Below are 20,912 nucleotides of genomic sequence, written 5' to 3' on the forward strand. Positions count from 1 at the left end.
CAGTGGGAATATTATTATAGGCTAATTTCCCAGAGTGCAAAAAAGTAATCGGAGGTTCAAATTATAAATCAGTATATATCAGTGTTAATGAAATGTAACGGTTACAAATTTGACATTGATTATGTGGCTTATAGCAAATAGCAGCCAATCAGCAAGGAGCAGCCAAAAAATGCAACGGTTACAAATTTGACATTCAAAATTTAATTAACAGCAGCTGTACTGCAAACAGCCAGTCAGCAAACAAGAAACATTCTTAGCACATTTGAACTTTCGAATTAGCTAAATTGATGCGAAAATTAGTGTGAGCCCTGTGCTTGATGTTTTTCTGCTAATTTCTTTACGGCAGGTTGCAGAGACGTTAGTTTCAGCCGTAGTGCTCCTGATTCAGGCAAGTCCAAGCGATTGCGGTACTTAGACTGAATGTGGATGACCTGGCTGAATCCCTGCTCAACGAGATATGTTGTTGGAAAAGCAAGAATCAGCAGCTTTATCTTTTGCCAGAGAGCCGGATACCGCTGGGCATATTTGAGCCACATGCTGCACCAGCCAGAGGCGCGAAAAATAGCCTGGGCTTCGTCATCGCACTGGATGTCGACAAGATGCTCCTGAATGGCGGGCTCGCAATCGATCACATCCACTTGAAAGGGCTGCACAACCCAACTGGGAACATCAAGGTTAAGGAGGTCCCTGAAGCGGATCTCCATGTCGTCCTTAACCATCCTCAGGTGGTCAGTGTAAACTATGAGGAGGTCATCGGTAAGAGCCTCGGACACCTGTAATGAGTATTATTTTACAGTTAAATTGTTCTTTTATCTCCATGAATAGTTTTAGACTTTTTTTTTTATTTGAATTCGTTGTTTTATTACTTATTATTCAACTAAAATGTTTATTTATATTTATAAGGCAATGCGTAGCCTAGCCTACTAGACTTTGTCTGTATCAGAGTCATGCACGGGTGCGGATACCCGACGGGTGACCCGCGAATATTGCTGAAAGGGGTGAAAAACATCCTACTGTGTCGGATACGGGTGCGGGTCGGGTCGGACAAGGGAGAAACACGGGTCTAAACACCGGTTTTTTAAACACCGGAGCGCGCGCCCTCCCAGAAGTATCACAACCGCGCGTGCGATCTGCCTGCACTGTGTGCAGTCGTCGAGATGGATCATGAGGAGCCGCAAAGGTGGAACTTCATCGCTGAGTTAAACACGCAGATAACTGTGGTAACAAACCAAGCACAAGCAGTTCTATCGAACAGTATTTTTATGTTTCCTGAGTTTGGTCTCTTAATAACACACACACATTAAGCCACGTTAAGCGTTTTAGAATGTCCCAGCTGAAGTTGTCCTTGTGTTAATGGTCGTGTAATAACTTCTGTATGCTGGAAATAAACATTTTTGTAAGTGTGTCTATAATGTGATATGCTAAACTGATTTTATTGCGGGAGCGGGTCGGGTCGGGTGCGGATTTTATTTAGTGCTGTTGTTGGAAAACGGGTCGGATGCGGTTTTAAGCACTGCGGGTACGGGCGGGAGCGGATTTACAAAATCAGACCCGTGCAGGACTCTGGTCTGTATTTTCAGACTCAATATAATCACTCGATATAATAGCCTATTCATTACAATTATATGGTATTAATGGAAATAAAATATATTAGGCTAATTATAGCTAATAGTGGGCCTGTTATATCTTTCTGAAAGAAAAAAAAAATCACCATGGCCAGCTGTGGGAAATGAGCAAACTGCTTCCTGCCTATACTCTGCCTGTAGAGATCTAGCCTGGAGGTGAGACTGTGGATAACCGCCTTGGATTTGACCAGCGTGATGTCGTTTCCTTGGAGCTTTAACGTGACATCGTTCATTTTATCAAAAAAGTCTGCGAGGTACATGATGTTGCAGCGGCTGGATGACACCTTTTCCCCGAGAGCTCCATCAATCTCCTCCAGGAACTCGACGATGCTGTCGAACAGCTCACAAAAACGAGCAAGGCAGTTTCCCTTTGAGAGCCAGCGGACATCAGTATGGAGAAGAAGCCGCTCAAAAGTCTCATCATTTTCATGACACAGCTGTCGGAACAGTCTGTTATTCAGGGCATGGGCTTTTATTTTATTTATTGCTTTGACTGCAATATTGAGAGACTCATGGAGAACTGGATTGGTGCATTTGGCCACAAGGTTGTGGCGGTGCAAAACACAGTGGACTGTGAGGATATGCGGCACCTGTTCCTTCAGCAGAGCGGTGAACCCACGGTACCTGCCAACCATAGCGGGGGCACCATCAGTGGCACATGCGAGGATGTTAGAGATTGGAATTGATTTCTCCTGTAGATATGCAGAAAGCGTGTTAAAAATGGTCTGGCCCTTGGTGTCGGTTTCCAGATACTTGGAAAACAGAAATTCCTCAGCCATCTCGTGACTGTTTGTGGCCCTATAACGGACATAGGCCATCAGCAGAGCGTTGTTGTCAGCGGTGGTTGTCTCGTCCAGCTGAAGGCTGAATGGAGAGTCCCGCAGGATGGCACATAACTGCTCCTCTGTATCTGCGCCCATTTCATTTATCCTGCGTGCCACGGTGTCATTGCTGAGTGGGATGGATTTCAGCACCTGTGTGGGATCGCGCTCCATCACGGTAGAAATTACCTCTTTAATGGCAGGAAGCACCAACTTTTCCCCAATTGTGAATGGGTGTCCACATTTGGCGATCAGCAGGGAGATGTTATACGATGCTATTAGCCCACTATCATTTTGCCTGATATTCTTTGAGAAGAGACTGCTGATGGTTCTTCTACCGTGTTTGTCCTTTAAGGCCTGGAAGAACGGACGGTCCTTATCTGCCTTGTCTGGGTGAATCTTCATAAGGTGCTCCTTCAGACGTGAAGGTTTCATGGCTTCATTTGAAAAAACTTGTTCACACAATAAACACATCGGAAGCTGCGCATTGGTGGGAGAAGGTATGACACCGTAATTGAGGTATTCAAGGGAATACTGTCTGCATTTTTTCTTGTTCGACGTCGCCATTTTGCTCAATTTTCTATTATGGTGTATTTGCCGCGCAAAAGTGGACTAACCGTTTTTTCTAATGCACTGTTTGTAGACTGATCTTTGACCTGATAAGTGACTAAATCTCACAGCTATTTTTATTACATTTTTTAAAAAAATTTAAAAAACCATGTTAAAATGGACAAATGAGTAGACATTTAAAATTGTTGTTCAATTCTTGTTTTATGTAAAAATGTTAAATAAAATGAACAACAAATTAATAATTTGTAGGCTTATTTTAAAAATAAATCTAATTTGCATTAGACTGTTTATACACATGTTTAAAACAGTTTAATAAAACCGAATTTAAAAATATTTTTCCCGTTTTTTTTTTTTCTTTACCCATTTTAAAATATGCTATTCTAAACTGGTAGGGGCAACAAATCAACGTCCGGCTCTCTCAGGCTATAATAGTCCTACAGACATGAAAGCGGTAATGTTTGCACTTAGGTTTTATTACGCGGGTTCTCACACACACTGAAGCACTCGCTGTGTTTTCAGCCTCTGTAGCCTGACATGAACTTCATCTTCAAGCCGCTCTGAGAGTAACTTCTTGAACATTTTTCCCGTTTTACCGTTCATTTGAGAAAACGGCCACCCGTCAAAATAAAAGTTCGGTTTAATTTGACAGATATATTACTGTTGTACAGTAAAATTTAGACAAGTCTCAATGCAATAATACTAATAATAAAATATTATCAAAACGCAAATTTTTAAGGAATTATCACGTTCTCTTCCATGTTTTAATTTTATCAATAAAGCTCAGTGCAGCAAGTTGACAAAAAAACTGTTTAATTTCATTTGAATAAAATTTAAATTAAATTAATATTTCATGTCTTCATTTGATTTGAAAACAGAATGTGAAAAATGAAACGGAATTGGATGGGGGAAAACAGGCTATTTCGTAAGGCCCTAAAGATGTATTTTTTTTAAAATTGATAGGTTTCATTATTTAAATTAATTAGACATGCTTTTTTTATTACTAAAAAAATATTTAACCATTAAAATGGAGTCCAAAAAACGGAATCCAGAAAAATTAAGACGGAATTAGGGGGAAAAATTAGTGGAATTTGAAAAAAAATTTAAAATAAATAAATAAATAAATAAATAAATAAATAAATAAATAAATAAATATATATATATATATATATATATATATATATATATATATATATATATATATATATATATATATATATATATATTTTTTTTTTTTTATTAATGGATTTCACAGGGCTCTAATCATTAACCTTAGGCCTACTTTCGATAATAAAAAAAAATTATATAATCATGATTTTTCATGAATAAAATAAATATTATAATGATAGGCCTAAATTCTTTGGTATCAGCTTTCATCAATGGTAGGCTATAGCCTAATTAATAGCCTACAAATTAAGACTAATTTGGTTTGTCATGATTAATTCGTGTTCATGGTCAGTAAAATAATAACAAAAGCTTCTAGCAAGAATAAACACACAGGAACCGTTAAATTATTGTAGTATTAATTATTTTTTTAACTATCTTGATAAGATACTATCCAAGCAGCGTTTTGCGCTCAGATGTGACGGCGGAATTAATACATTACCTTAATGTTATTACAGTGTCAAACTGTCATTTTCTCCTTACAGTCTTGCGAGTTAACAATAATGCCTGACCAGTGAATTAGGCTACTTGGTGAACTAGCCCTATTCGCACGGGATTAGTATTTCTGGGGACCTCGTGTGATTTAGAAATTACGCACGGGATGCATTCGCACGGGATAAGCAATTTTGGTTTGCCTCTGGTTGCGATAGTCGGTGTTACACCGGTTACATCAGTTTTCCACCGTCGTTTTGATTTTGTATAACCTAGTAATAAAAATAGTTCAGTTAGAGAACAGAAGTTACAATTAAAAACTGAACTGAGCACAGACCAGCAGCAGGAGATTTCATTTATCACAAGAGTGAGGAAGTGACAATATGAATGCAGAAGATTAAAGCTAAATGTAAAAGCGCCCATTTAAGCGAGCTTGTCATTGTATTGTTCTGTTTTTGTGTTTTTCATTAATAATAATATTGAACACACCTTTCAAGCAATTCGCTCCCAAATTGGCTCTAATTCTAAAGTGAAAGTATAATGTGCACAGCCGCACAGGGATTTATAACGGTGTGCGTTATGAATGCAGCCTTCATTCTTCGCGAAATGTGGATACAAATGCGCACAGGAAACAAAAACCTTGCAAAAGTTATATACGACCCTCCAAATCCTGGCCAAATCACAGAGATGGCGATCGCATAGGACTAATATTATCACAGGGTGTGTTCGGCGTAATATGGTAGGTCATTCGCGGGGTAATTTTATAAATTACAGACATGGCAGATTCGCACTGGATTAAGATCACAAACAACCTCCGCAATTATTACAAATGACTAGAGGTCACCGGGCAATAAATCCCATGCGAATAGGGTTTTTAAGAAAACATTTTGGCATTAGGCATTGCATTGATTAATGCCTAAAAATGTAAACGTTTTACCTTTTATACAAATATAATTTAGTTTAAATAATTTTAAAAATCAACACCGGAGTGAATATGAACATGATTTATTGTGGTTCTTAAGTCAATACTTTTTTAATGGCTTGTCAACTTCCCATTCCTCCGCTGCGTGATTCCAGTCAGCGCTGGATTCTAGCCACCACCGGATTGAGCGCTTTAGTCATTGCAAAATAAACTATATAGTTTACATGTCGCATTAAACAGGCAGATTTTATAATGTGGTAGGCATTATTTTGCTAGTAATTAGCATACATGTTTAATTTTGTCTTGCCTGGATCTTTGCATAGGATCTTTGGTATAAACTTGTGAACGCCCCCCAGGAACACCTGAACGCCCCCCTTTCAAGAATCTTGCTTCCAACGCCCCCCGTTGTGCTCTGAACGCCCCCTGGGGGGCGGTACCGCCCCCGTTGAGAAACACTACTCTAGTGTATAGCGGGCTAACGCGCTAATCGCGAGGCATCCATGCTAACCATGTGCTCAGAAATGCAAACACCTGGCACACTTTCACTACACAACAATAAACTACTTTCAATCCGTACAACTCATCAGTATTGCATTAAACAGTGTTACTCCTCAAGATCGAAGTGTTTAATTTACCTGAAGAAGAAGTACAAAAAGGTTAAGAAGAATAAAGAATAAAATAAAAGAGAGCGCTGCAGTGATTGCTTCTTTAACAGTGTATTGAAACTGAATGGAGCATATCACGGGCGCGCGCCACATACCGAAGTGTGCGATGACGTCCTCACGCTGGTATGTCAAATGAAAATAATAAAATGAATTACTGCACATAACGTCCTTACTCATTTCGTTAACCTAAGCACAAATAACCATTCAAACAATATTAGCAATATAAAGAAAATATTATGAACAATTCTATAATGCATTTGAAGAAATGAATAAACATAAAAATCACTTTATCACATCTCTTGCTTATAATAAAACCCATAGATATAAAACATTTCAAGCATCACAATGTTAATTTAAACGTTTAGCCTAAAAAAGGCATTTTTTTTACAAGCTGAGGCAGATACTGCTCGCAACGGCGCTCACAAACAAAATGGGCTACAAAAAACCACACAAAAAAACATGCTGTTTGTCTTACCTTACACATCTCTACAAAATGAATATAAATCCGATCTTCAGTTCCCGGCCTGAGCTATATGCACATTTAATGGAGAAACATCACATCAACGAAAGAAACAGATATGAGCTGCATTAGGTAGGATATATCAGCTCATTTCAACATCAAAGACCACAATATGAGAGAGCGACCTAAGCACTGGTAAGAGCATTTAGTCTCATTCGTTTTAATGAAGATGATTGTGTTTTTGCCTATTTTCAGTTTCACTTGCGGCAGTTTGCGTGTTGGCTTGCTTTAAGCCTTGTTTATACTTTCGCCTGGCTCCGCAGCGCGAGCCTCCGCTGACTGCGTGTGCTCCTTCCCAGACTCATTTACTCATTTGTGGCGATGCGTTGCATAGCGCCAGCCCCGCGCAACTCTAAACACTGTGCGAGCCGTCTTGACAGTCGCGGTGTCATGGTCTCTTGTTTCCACCAGCGCAGCACATCTCATCTCATCTCAGGTGCACCGAAATAAAAATCCAACATGTGGGGCCGCTCAAAAGGGTAATAAAGATAGGCTCAAAAATGACCACATTTCCTCCCTTTTGTCGGGCCCCACCTGTCATGTCTCTATTCCCCACCAGTGGGGCGTGCCCCACACTTTGAGTAACGCTGTTATACGCCATCACGTCTACTCTTCTTTTCCTTTCAGCTGTTCCCTTCAGGGGTCGCCACAGCAAATCATCTGCCTCCATCTAGCCCTATCCCCTGCATCCTCTTCTCTCAGACCGACTACCTTCATGTCCTTCTTCACTACATCCATAAACCTCCTCTTTGGTCTTCCTCTCGACCTCCTGCCTGGCAGCTCTAACCTCGCCATCACGTCAACTGCGGTCTCAAAATTCTGGCCAACTGATAATACCGAGAATATCGAAATCAACTGCAGGCGATCGATCCTTAAATTACCTCATCGACATGGCATCCTCAATAAACCCGTCTCCGGCATTCGAATATTCCCATTTAATAATTGTTTAATGGATATATCATCCACAATAAACCCATGTCCGGCCTGATGGCTCCGATCTTTCGAAAATTGCAATTTAATTAATTGTTTAATCGATATGTCATTCTCAGTAAACCCGTCTCCGGCGTGATGACTCCAATCTTTCGAATATTTAAATTTAATTATTGTTTAATCGATACATCATCCTCAATAAACCAGTCTCCGCCGTGTTGCCTCCGATCTTTTGAATATTCTGATCTAATATGACCCCTGAACTGTAAAGTTGCCTGAAAAAAAATCATACGCTGTTTGTTAATTGGCCAGAGGAGAACTGGCACCCCGATTGAGCCTGGTTTCTCCCAAGGTTTATTTTTCTCCATTATACTCCTGTCCTGATGGGGTTTTGGTTCCTTGCCCCTGTCGCCTTTGACTTGGCTTGCGCAGGTGGGGACACTACATTTTCAACTAAATATCCAAATAAATCTGATTAGTAAACTACATTAACTATATCAACTAAATTACTGATCTGCCCACATTGTCACTGTATAATAATTGAAATGAGCTGATGACATCACCGTTTTCTCTGCATCATTATTTTCCTGTTTAATACTGTGAAGCTGTTTTGAAACAATCTGCCTTGTAAAAAGCGCTATATAAATAAAGTTGACTTGACTTGAACAGAACTATTTAAAGCATGTACCACAAACAACTTTACATGTGACACAAACAAGATTTTATTAGCTAGACTAAACACTTACACTATCTAACATTCAAGGGTTTATTTGTCTTTTTCAACAAGAATTAAGCATAGAACTCACTAAATTCATGTGGGTTATAAAATTTAAGTTCACCCAAAAATAAAAATAATGTCATTTATTACTCACCCTCATGCCGTTCCACACCCGTAAGACCTCGGTTCATCTTCGGAACACAAATAAAGATATTTTTGTTGAAATCTGATTAGAATATTTTTGGTGCACCAAAAAAAAACTAATTGATAACTGATTACAAAACACTGCTTCATGAAGCTTCGGAGAGAATCAAATCAGCGAGTCGAATCAGTGGTTTGGAGAGCTAAAGTCACATGATTTCAGCAGTTTAACACGCCATCCAAACCATGATTTGACTCGCTGATTCAACACGCTCCGAAGCTTCATGAAGCAGTGTTTTGAAATCAGCAATCACTATATAAGTCGTTATTTTAATTTATTTAAAAAAATATTCTTGTGGCTTTATAATATTAATATTGTACTACTCTACTCGCATGGACTGATTTAAATATGTTTTTAGTACATTAATGGATCTTTAGAGTGTAAATTTCATTGCTGCCTTCAGATTTCAACACAAATATCTTCATTTGTGTTCCGAAGAAGAACGGAGGTCTTACGGGTGTGGAACGGCATAGGGGTGAGTAATAAATGACATTATTTTCCTTTTTGGGTGAACTAGCCCTTTAATGTGTCCTGTAACCAGACACCTAGTTCTTCCTGTTTGTAAGTTGGATGAGGGATATTATGGATCATTTGTTAACAAATATTTGTGTCTGACCGGTCTCAGTCATTATAATGTGGTGTTCACACCGGACGCGATTGGCGCGAAGGTGGACGCTTGAACATTTTGAGTTTACTCGCTTTATTCGCGCGTGAAATTCGTGCAAATCGCGTGTGACATTCACCTCACAACAGACGCGAATTCACGTCATGGGAGGGGCTTCTGCCAGCCGGCTCGTCTCGTTGAGAAATGGCTGACATGGGCTGTGTTTACACGTCTTTTTTTGTTAAAATCTACTGTTAAAGGAAATGTATGTAAGATTGGGGCCAAAACTGGTACTGCAATCACTTTCAAATGACTGTAGAGCGGTGTATCCCCTCTCCCCCTCCCCCTGACTCGAGGTTGCCAGATAAGCTGCAGGATACAGCAGGAACGTAGGCTGCTACAGGGAACTTCCAATGGCAAGTGACGAGTCCTACACAGCAAGTTCTTTGTTTATTCATTGTCACAACGTTTTTCTGATTCATAACGAGGTCTTATAGGTTTCGTAAAGTTTTATTTTTTATCCAAAAAGTTTGTAGCTGCAGCTGTGGTAACTAGAGCAGAGCTGGCAACCCGGATGCCGAAACACTACTAGTAGGTAGTAGATAGGTGGAGGGTGGCGCTTCAGGCCAAAACACAACATGTCAACATCAACATCAGTTGAGGGCTGCAACTTCACTTTTAAAATGACAATATCCTGGCCAGACAACTGTTGTCAGTGATATAAATATTTGAAATTAACATGATTTCTTAATGTCTAGTGACATATCAGGGCGATTTTATGATTAATTGAAATATATTTCTTACATACAGTTCCTTTAATGTGTGACAAAACGTAGTTTTAAGACTTTTTCAGGCGATAATGTAGTTGTTTAAAGCTCAAATCGGTGGCTTATTTATAATTTCCTCAGCCAGTCCTTCTGCTGTCTGCCGCTGGCTCTGATGTCTGCCGCTGGCTCTGATGTCTCTGTGGTGTGTCTCGAGCTATAATTTGTCTTGTAACGGACGATCTTTTGTCTCATGGATCTATAATTTGTTCCCTGGCAAATCGTTTAGGCTGAGGGCAAAGAGAAGTTTCATTACTTTTTTATTTTTAGGCTATAACTGTACGTTACAGTTGTACCCGACTAGCACTGACTTTGAATTATCAGAGTGATAATCATATTGTCTGAATCAGATATTAATATACAGATTTTCTCCTCATTGTTGTCACTACTAGAGCAAGCTCCTAATTGGTTAACGCGGCGCGAATATCCGCCAAAGTGCAGATTTTTCAACTTGAGCGAATTGCGCGTTCAAAACGCTCAATTCGCGCGAATCGCACCGCAGAATGCCATTTCGCGTCTCTGCATTGACTTAACATGTAAATCACTCGCGCGAATCGCCTCCAGTGTGAATCCTCATGTGGACTTTAAGGTTTCGTTTATGTCTGAAACTCTTTCCACACTGTTGGCAGGTGTAAGGCTTCTCTCCAGTGTGAAGTCTCATGTGCCTGTTAAGGCTTCGTTTAAGTCCGAAACTCTTTCCGCACTGTTGGCATATGTAAGGGTTCTCTCCAGTGTGAATTCTCATGTGAACATTAAGGTTTTCTTTACATCCGAAACTCATTCCACACTGTTGGCAGGTAAAAGGCTTCTCTCCAGTGTGAATCCTCATGTGGACTTTAAGGCTTCGTTTATGTCTGAAACTCTTTCCACACTGTTGGCAGATGTAAGGGTTCTCTCCAGTGTGAATTCTCATGTGAACGTTAAGGTTTTCTTTACATCCGAAACTCATTCCACACTGTTGGCAGGTATAAGGCTTCTCTCCAGTGTGAATCCTCATGTGAATGTTACAGTTTACTTTCCGTCTGAAACTCTTTCCACACTGTTGGCAGATGTAAGGCTTCTCTCCAGTGTGAATCCTCATGTGGCTTTTAAGGTTTCCTTGTTGTTTGAAACTCTTTCCACACTGTTGGCAGGTGTAAGGCTTCTCTCCAGTGTGAAGTCTCATGTGCCTGTTAAGGCTTCTATTATGTCCGAAACTCTTTCCACACTGTTGGCAGATGTAAGGGTTCTCTCCAGTGTGAATTCTAATGTGAACGTTGAGGTTTTCGTTACATCCGAAACTCATTCCACACTGTTGGCAGGTGTAAGGCTTCTCTCCAGTGTGAATCCTCATGTGGACTTTAAGGTTTCGTTTATGTCTGAAACTCTTTCCACACTGTTGGCAGATGTAAGGCTTCTCTCCAGTGTGAATTCTCATGTGGACTTTAAGGTTTTGTTTATCAGTGAAACTCTTTCCACACTGTTGGCAGGTGTAAGGCTTCACTCCAGTGTGAATTCTCATGTGAGCTTTAAGGTTTTGTTTACGTCTGAAACTCTTTCCACACTGTTGGCAGGTGTAAGGCTTTTCTCCAGTATGAATTCTCATGTGAACATTAAGGTCTCTGTTATTTCTGAAACTTTTTCCAGACTGTTGGCAGGTGAAATAACTTTTCGTTCCTGTCTTTTGGTCTCTTTTTTGTGAGGAAGTTTTTTTAGCCTGTGTCGATCTTTCTCCAGTCATGAAGTCATGGTGTTTATCATAATGGTCTCTCTCTTCTTCCCTTTCATCAAGTTCATGACTTGCCTTTTTCAATGCCATGAGGTCTAGGGCAAAAAAACATACATAAAACAATTTAGACATTTAAAGCATCAATACCAGGGCATACGGTAGTATGATGTATATAACCTATCCTATCCTAGGGATCAGGGGTGGGTAGCTTTGGTCCTGGAGGGCCACTGTCTTGCAGAGTTAAGCTTTAATGAAAAATGCCTGCCTTTAATTTAAGCAATCCTGAAAACTTAGAGTTAAATCTGGGGGTTGGGTTGAATTTTGCAGGCGTTTGATCAAGGATGTATTGATGATAGGAGTATTGCTGGGCGGTTAGACCAAAAATCTGCATCATTTTGGCAGTTTAAAAATATATCAGTTTGTATATAACCTAAAAATTAAGAAATGAAAATGTAATTATAAAAAATATTATTATAAATTAATAAGAATTATAATAAGTATGCTTTCCTGTGCAATTTACAGTGGGGAGAACAAGTATTTGATAGACTGCAGATTTTGCAGGTTTGCCCACTTTCAAAGCATATAGAGGTCTGTAATTTTTATCACAGGTAAGGCCTGTTCACACCGGGGCGTTTATCGCCGACGTTTAACGCCTCGTGACTAAACAATGGGCGCCAATGTGAGTGTGCACACCAACGTGTAAAACGCCAGGCGTAAAAGCGTAATTAAAAAAAAACCGCCTCGGGTTCGTTTTTTTATTTTGACGCAGCGCGTTAAAAACTGGGCGACCAGTGAGATCCGCGCTTTTGTTCACGTGCCTGGAGCTCCTGAAGTGACAGTAAAACACGACTTGGTGGCGCTCAAGCACAAAATCGGTCTTGCCGAGCACACATTGATACGACGAAGTAGTAGTAAGTAGACAAAGAAGAAGATGGGCTGCTAATGCTGCTTACCAGTTAGCAAAAAGTGTGTGAATGGTTTTGGCCATAAACATAATATGTCAGTGAAAATTGCTTGGGTGTGAACACTCAAGACGCGCCGAAAAACGCTGGCGATAAGCGCGTGCGATATTCGTCCCGGTGTGTACAGGCCTAAAACTCTTCAACTGTGAGAGACGGAATCTAAAACAAATCCAGAAAATCACATTGTATGATTTTTAAGTAATTAATTTGCATTTTATTGCATGACATAAGTATTTGATATGTCAGAAAAGCAGATCTTAAAGGGTTAGTTCACCCAAAAATTTTAATTCTGTCACTCATGTTGTTCGACACCTGAAAGACCAAACACAAATGAAGATATTTTTGTTGAAATCCGATGGCTCAGAAAGGCCTCCATTGGCAGTAAGGTAATTTGCACTCACAAGACCCATAAAAGGTACTAAAGAGTTGTTACAAAGTCCATCTTCAGTGGTTCTACAATAATTTTATTAAGTGGCGAGAATATTTTGTTGTGCGAAAAAAAAAAAAAAATCAAAATAACGACTATTCAACATGTCCTTGTTTTCCGTTTGGGCCTCTGATGTGAACTGACGAAGCACCACGATGCATGTGCGAGAATATGACATAGCGCCGGCTCTTGGGCATCCAGGAAATGCACACTTTAGCTCCATTTTGACCACTACCTAAAGACCTAAAGCATGATCAATGTAGAATTCAAAAGCTTAGATACGGCGCGTCTTCCTCTGCTTGTAAACAAGTACAAGCAGAGGAGTCTCTTCCGGGTCATGTGTCAGAACGCCGGCTTTATTCTCGCGCATACGTTGTGGTGCTTCGTGAGTTCACGTCAGAGGCCTAGTCGGAAGACAAGCACCTGTTGAATAAAGTCGTTATTTAGATTTTTTTGCGCACAAAAACTATTCTCGTCGCTTCATAAAATTATTGTAGAACCACTGTAGTGAGATGGACTTTTTTATGACGTCTTTAGTACCTTTTATGGATCTTGTGAGTGCAAATTACATTGCTGGCAATGGAGGCCTTTCTGAGCCATCGGATTTTAACACAAATATATTCATTTGTGTTCCGAAGATGAACGGAGGACCTACGGGTGTCGAATGACATGAGGGAAAGAACTAACCCTTTAATATTTGGTACAGAAACCTTTGTTTGCAATTACAGAGATCCTACATTTCCTGTGGTTCTTGACCAGGTTTGCACACACTGCAGCAGGGATTCTGGCCCTTCATCTCCCTCCAAAGATTTTCTATTGGGTTCAGGTTTTGAGACTGGCTAGGCCACTCCAGGACCTTGAGATGCTTCTTACGAAGCCACTCCTTAGTTGCCCTGGCTGTGTGTTTCGGGTCGTTGTCATGCTAGAAGACCCAGCCACGACCCATCTTCAATGCTCTTACTGAGGGAAGGAGGTTGTTGGCCAAGATCTCGCGATACATTGCCCCATCCATCCTCCCCTTAATACAGTGCAGTCGTCCTGTCCCCTTTGCAGAAAAACATCCCTTAAGAATGATGTTTCCACCTCCATGCTTCACGGTTGGGATGGTGTTCTTGGGGTTTTACTAATCCTTTTTCTTCCTTCAAACATGGCGAGTGGAGTTTAGACCAAAAAAGCTCTATTTTTGTCTCAACAGACCACTCGACCTTCTCCCATTCCTCCTCTGGATCATCCAGATGGTCATTGGCAAACTTCAGATGGGCCTGGACATGTGCTGGTTTAAGCACATTGCATGCGCTGCAGGATTTTAATCCATGACGGCGTAGTGTGTTACTAATGGTTTTCTTTGAGACTGTGGTCCCAGGTCTCTTCAGGTCATTGACCAGGTCCTGCCGTGTAGTTCTGGGCTGATCCCTCACCTTCCTCATGATCATTGATGCCCCACGAGGTGAGATCTTGCATGGAGCCCCAGACAGAGGGAGATTGACCGTCATCTTCAACTTCTTCCATTTTCTAATAATTGCGCCAACAGTTGTTGCCTTCTCCCCAAGCTGCTTGCTTATTGTCCTGTAGCCCATCCCAGCCTTGTGCAGGTCTACAATTTTATCCCTGATGTCCTTACACAGCTCTCTGGTCTTGGCCATTGTGGAGAGGTTGGAGTCTGTTTGATTGAGTGTGTGGACAGGTGTCTTTTATACAGGTGACGAGTTCACACAAGTGCAGTTAATACAGGCAATGAGTGGAGAACAGGAGGGCTTCTTAAAGAAAAACTAACAGGTTTGTGAAAGCTGGAATTCTTACTGGTTGGTATGTGATCAAATACTTATGTCATGCAATAAAATGCAAATTAATTATTTAAAAATCATACAATGTGATTTTCTGGATTTTTAGATTCCGTCTCTCACAGTTGAAGTGTACCTATGATAATTACAGACCTCTACATGCTTTATAAGTGGACAAACCTGCAAAATCGGCAGTGTATCAAATACTTGTTCTCCCCACTGTACAACTTAAGAAGGATCAGGTCCTTCCTATCGGAGCATGCTACACAACTCATTGTACAAGCTTCTCTTCTATTTAGACTGAACTATTGTACTACTGAACTCTCTTGGCAGGCTTTCCAACATCACTGTCAAACTTCTGCAACTCATCCAGAATGCTGCAGCAAGAGTAGTCTTTAACGAGCCAAAGAGCGCACGTCACACCTCTCCTCATACATTGCAAAAAAATGTTCTTCTTACTTAGTATTTTTGTCTTGTTTCTAGTCTAAATTTCTAAAAAGTTAAATTATCTGCCAAGTGGGTAAGAAAAATAATCTTGTTTCTGATTGAAATTGTGTTTCTTGTTTATGTCCCTAACAGAAATTAGATTATTTTTCTTACCCCATCCGGGCTCTCAAGTGTCACGCATTGAGCGTGACAGTCACTCATTTCGGCCTTTTGTCACGCACTCCCGCCACACATTGTATTTCCCAAGCAGAAAAACTATTTATCATATATTTAATATGCCACATGGGCGCTGTGGCATATTAAATATATGACAAATAGTTTTTCTGCGTGAGAAATGTATCTGGCGCGCCGCTCTCTCTATGGAACCGGGCAGGAAAGCTCGTCTCCCCTGCCACTTGTCAGCCAATCAATACAAAAAAATAGGCTACACAATAACCAATCAGTAAATAGCACTAATGTATCTGGGTAAGATTTAATGCAGCAACCAATGAAAAAAAAGGCATCTTGGAATTGTTCACCATCATCCTCACTCACAGAGGAAACCACTGGAGCTCTGAGCATCACTTTGAGCACAGAGTAAAGGCCTGTACACACCGGGACGAATATCGCGCGCGCTTATCGCCAGCGTTTTTCGTGCCGTTTTTCGGCGCGTCTTGAGTGTTCACACCCAAGCGATTTTCACTGGCGCTGCGCCGAGTGAACGTGCACATTCAGTCGATGCGCTCCCGGTACACAAGATGGTGCTGCGGCACTTTAAGCCTCTGACACTCGCTTGTCACACAGAAGGAGAAGAGAGACAGTATTTACGTGCTTGCCAAAACCATAGACATATTATGTATATGGACAAAACCATTCACACACTTTTTGCTAACTGGCAAGCAGCATTAGCAGTTCATCTTCTTCTTTGTCTACTTACTACTTCTTCGTCGTATCAATGTGTGCTCGGCAAGACCGTTTTGTGCTCGAGCGCCACCAAGTCGTGTTTTACTGTCACTTCAGCAGCTCCAGGCACGTGAACAAAAGCGCCAATCTCATTGGTCGGACAGTTTTTTACGCGCCGCGTCAAAATAAAAAAACGAACCCGAGACGTTTTTTTAAAAATGGCGCTTTTACGCCTGGCGTTTTGCGCGTCGGTGTGAACACTCACATTGGCGCCCATTGTTTAGTCCCGAGGCGTTAAACGTCGGCGATAAACGCGTGCGAAAATCGTCCCGGTGTGAACAGGCCTTAAAGGTCCCATGGCATGGCATTTTTCTATTATTTTATAGTGTTTTCTGAGGTGTACTTATATTATTAGTATGATTTTTACATCATAAAATGTCATAATTTAGAAATAAAAGGCATTTTTTCTATACTGCTGTTTGCCCTGTGGCTGAATGCCCTGCTTCAAGAGGCGTGTCTGCTGTGAGACTTCAGTAAAAACGGCCACTGTTGTGATTGGCTGACATCTTTGCATTTTAAATGAGCGGAGGAGGCGTGGTTTAACGAGGCACGAGCAGGCACGAGTCTGCCAGAGACGGATGGACCTGAGTTCACTTCTCATCAGTTCTCTCAGCATGTCTCAGTTCAGGGTGAACTGTTGTAGTTACTAGCATATACTTTAGGTTATTAGTCTATTTCTAGTCGGAGGGACTGTCACTCATGTCAGAAAGTTAGTAACTTTAGTAAATTATGGATCAGCGCTGACTGGAGACGCGAACCGTTTAGAACGATTCAGTCCGATTTGGTGAACTGGTTCGGTTCACTAAAAAGAACCGATTCAAAAGAATGATTCGTTCGCGAACCGGACATCACGGAGACGAAGCGATTGCTAACAAAGTTATTTATAGTAACTACTGAGTTATGAGAGCGCTGTCAGTCAGCGCAAGTTTATTGTGTTTGTATCTGAGAGTTCTGAATAAACACGAGTCCCAGTCACACCGAGTCCTCTTCATCATTATTCTACCAACTTTGTAACACATGCAATGTACCATTACAGCGAGATGAACGAGTTAGTAAGTGTTGAGTATAGCATTATTTCTAGATATGTTCCAATCATATGAATAGCGTCATTGACGCGCATTGAGTAACGTTACACAGCGCAAACAAAGACACAACAGCTGTAATCGAATGTAATCCAGTTTATTGTGGGGCTAGGCTGGCTAGCCCAGATACCCTCACGCTTACCCTCCTTCTGCTTAATCTCACGCCGCGTTTGGTGCCTCCGCTGTGGGCCAGATGCAGTACTGGGGGTCGGGGATGTTGGAGGCCGAGCTTCGGCGTGCGTGAAGTTTATCTCTAAAGATGTGACTGCTGATGTTAAACAGAAAAGACTGTATGCACATTTTAGAACAGATAGACGCGACAAGGACGTACAAAAACACTGACTCACAAGATATAAAACACGAAAACACCGTTCTGTCGGGAGAGAGAGAAGCCGCAGCGTGTGCATGAATAATAAATAATTAGCTACACATCAGAAATCACTGATCACAGATCAGAAGGAACTGAAGAAAGACTTCTGTTTTCATTTGTACATCCAAACACTGAGAAACTGCCAGTGTTCACTCGTTCACAAGTAACGTTAATGATCTCGAGTGTTTGCATGGGCGTGGCAGATTCTCTGGGCGGGGGAAAGGGAGGAAACCGCTCCTGCTTGGACGTCAAACCAGGAGACTTCAGGATTGGCTCGTCTGGCCTGTCATTTTCTCAAAGGCAGAGAGAGACAGCCAGAACTCGGGTTTACACCGATCAACATTTCTATCCACTTGGGGACAATATTCAGGCTAGGGGAACTCATATTAATGTTGAAATACCTCATAAAATGAAAATTTCATGCCATGGGACCTTTAAGTCATAATCTCTTGTTTTAATGTTCCAACAAATTGACACAAACAATGACAATTTGACTGCTGTTAGAGAATGTTTCCCAGATAATCAGCATCAGTTTTTCATGAGTGTCTGTAATTTAGCCAACAGTTTTACAGCCTGTTCACTGACAACACCTGCTCAGAACAAGTAGTCTAGGCCTATAATAAGCTACATACTATATTGCTTCAGAATAAATTATTTTTACAACACACACAAATTTATATATATTTTTTTTCTGGACAAGCAAATGTTTTACTCGGCCAAGTGAGTGACAGATTTACTTGTCCCAAGGACAAGCATGTGAACAGGCTTAATGTCGAGCCCTGACAGTAAGTCATCTCATATTTGCTGGGGAATATATGTGTCCAATAGGTTAGCCAACAGTTTGACCAGAGTATGGGAATTTCAGCAGCTAATTCTGACAATTGATTTAGTTTGGATTCAGAAGAAAAGAAAAAGGAAAGAAAAAACTACATATTCCAAATTTTGAAATATTAATTTGCCATTTGCCTCCTCTCTGACATCTTTGAAATAGACACATGCAATAATGAATAGCCTACTATGCATTGTCTGGATAAAATATAATGTTTTTCACATATAAAGTTTTCACATTTCTCTCTCTCTCTCTCTCACACACACACACACACACACACACACACACACACACACACACACACACACACACACACACACACACACTAAGAAATGCTGAATTAAATATGTTTTTATTTGTTCAAATTGTCATTTTTCAGATCAGAACCCCGTCTAGGGTGACCACCTGTCCCGCTTTGCGTTGTACCGCACAGCATTTTCAGCAGTCTGTTGATTTTTAATGATCATATTGAGAAAACATGCATGCGTTCTTTTGCCTTTTTAAGAAAGCATTTTATTTATTATTTTTGCGGCACCATGCGTTTTTCACCTATATTTAACAGCGCTTCGTCAGAAGTAACATCCCGCCTTACACAAATACAAAAGCCGTATTTTAAACCATATCCAATGGTTGAAAAGAAAGGAGTAAACACGGTCACTAGTAGGTTGTGACGGCTGTCAATCAAAATGTGGAACGGTGATTCGTTCCCTGTCAGAAAACGAATGGATAGTTCTGTACATAGGCCTATATATATATAAATATATATATATAAATATATATATATATATATATATATATATATATATATATATATATATATATATATATATATATATATATATATATATATATATATATATATAAACTACAATCCCCCCCCAACATGTTTTATTTATTTATATATATCTATATATCTATATATATATCTATATATCTATATATATATCTATATATATATATATATATATATATATATATATATATATATATATATATATATATATATATATATATATATATATATATATATATATATATATATATATGAATTAATATATAAGATTAACTAATTTAATGTTGTTTTATTTGTTTCATTATTTATTTTAGTTGGATTTTAGTTGCACTTGGTCAGAACTGTTTCAAAAGTAGTTATCTGCATGATGCCTGCTGCCTTTGGGCTCAGTGATGTTGAATTTAAGATTATACAACAGTTTCAGGTTATGTTTTAGTGTTGGTAACATGTCCCACATTGTCCCACACAAACTTAGTAATCGTCCCACATTTGGTTTGTTTGATGGTGGTCACCCTAACCCCGTCCCCACCCAAACCCCTGCCGCCGTCGCCAAAATGTCACTCTGAGCTCAGTTGAAAACTTGAGAGCCCTGCCCCATTGGCAGATAATTTAGCTTGTTTTAAGCAAAAATTCACTTTGATGTTTTTCCCAGAAAACAAGAAAAAAATATCTTATGTCTTTTTACTTAGCATCTTGATTTAAAAAAATACCAAATAAGAAGAGCATTTTTTGCGGTGTAAAATTGCGCTGTTGCAAATTGCCGCTGGCATCAAATACAAGGCACTGATGTTTGCCTACAGAACAACCACTGGCTCTGCACCCCTATACTCCTACATTAGTGATGCGCGGGTCGGGTTAAGAAATCTTCACTTATTTGCAGGGCGGGTTGGGGCAGGTCATTAAAAACAAAATAAAAAAATCAATGCATGTTGCCTGCAATTCCCTATAGCCTATATTAAATATTTGAGAGTATGGATTTTCATATTTTATTAGGTTCTTTGATAAGGTTACAATACGAAAGCCGCAGCAACGTAACTTGCGTGATGTCCCCAAGCCTTTGGCGACACGTCATGAAAGCTGCGCGCCGAGCAGCTCCCACCACCGGCAGCCACAACACACTTTCAGCTGTTGGCCGGGTTCTGGAGTCTAGCCGAAACAGATTAAACCCTGGTACAGTGGACGCCATTCTTTTTTTGCACAGCGAATGTAAACACGCTATGAACATTTCTCTGTGTTAAATAAAACAAAAGTTTAGTGGTTATGTAGCGTAGGCTGTAAACTGCCTATACAAATCTGAAATAAAAAATTGTTAAGCCTATTAGATACAAACACTGCTTTGGTGAAAATTAAAGGTTGAAAATGTTTATCATTATCTTGTTATTAATATGACCTGATTTATGAGTCATATTCATAATAATCGTATGGTGTTGCCAGTTTACAGGGCGATGTTTCCAAGCACTTTCAGAAATAAAGGCTGTTTTCATTTACATTACAATGGCTAGTATGTCTATATAATGGGTGCGGTGCGGGGGGGCGGGTTTTAAAATTGATACACTGGTGTGGTGCGGTGCTGGCTG

At 40.1% G+C, this 20,912-nt stretch overlaps 2 protein-coding genes across 2 annotated transcripts in view; both read right to left on the reverse strand.

The window, feature by feature from the left end:
• Positions 1-296: 296 nt before the first annotated feature.
• Positions 297-2,881, reverse strand: LOC307143695 (zinc finger BED domain-containing protein 5-like; the record flags this gene model as incomplete). The annotated part of the gene is made up of 2 exons (XM_079845444.1): positions 297-773; positions 1,712-2,881. 2 exons carry the CDS (start codon positions 2,879-2,881, stop codon positions 297-299), a joined length of 1,647 nt encoding a protein of 548 aa, XP_079701570.1.
• Positions 2,882-10,263: 7,382 nt separating this feature from the next.
• Positions 10,264-20,912, reverse strand: part of LOC307138417 (uncharacterized protein) — a 35,430-nt gene continuing 24,781 nt past the window's right edge. The window contains exon 3 of the mRNA XM_079836707.1: positions 10,264-11,797. Coding sequence (XP_079692833.1) covers positions 10,536-11,797 — 1,262 coding nt within the window. The 3' untranslated portion in view covers positions 10,264-10,535. The remainder of the gene's footprint in view (positions 11,798-20,912) is intronic.

The sequence above is a fragment of the Gobio gobio genome (assembly GCF_949357685.1).
Source record: "Gobio gobio genome assembly, chromosome: 1".
In the NCBI taxonomy this organism is placed as follows: Eukaryota; Metazoa; Chordata; class Actinopteri; order Cypriniformes; family Gobionidae; genus Gobio; species Gobio gobio.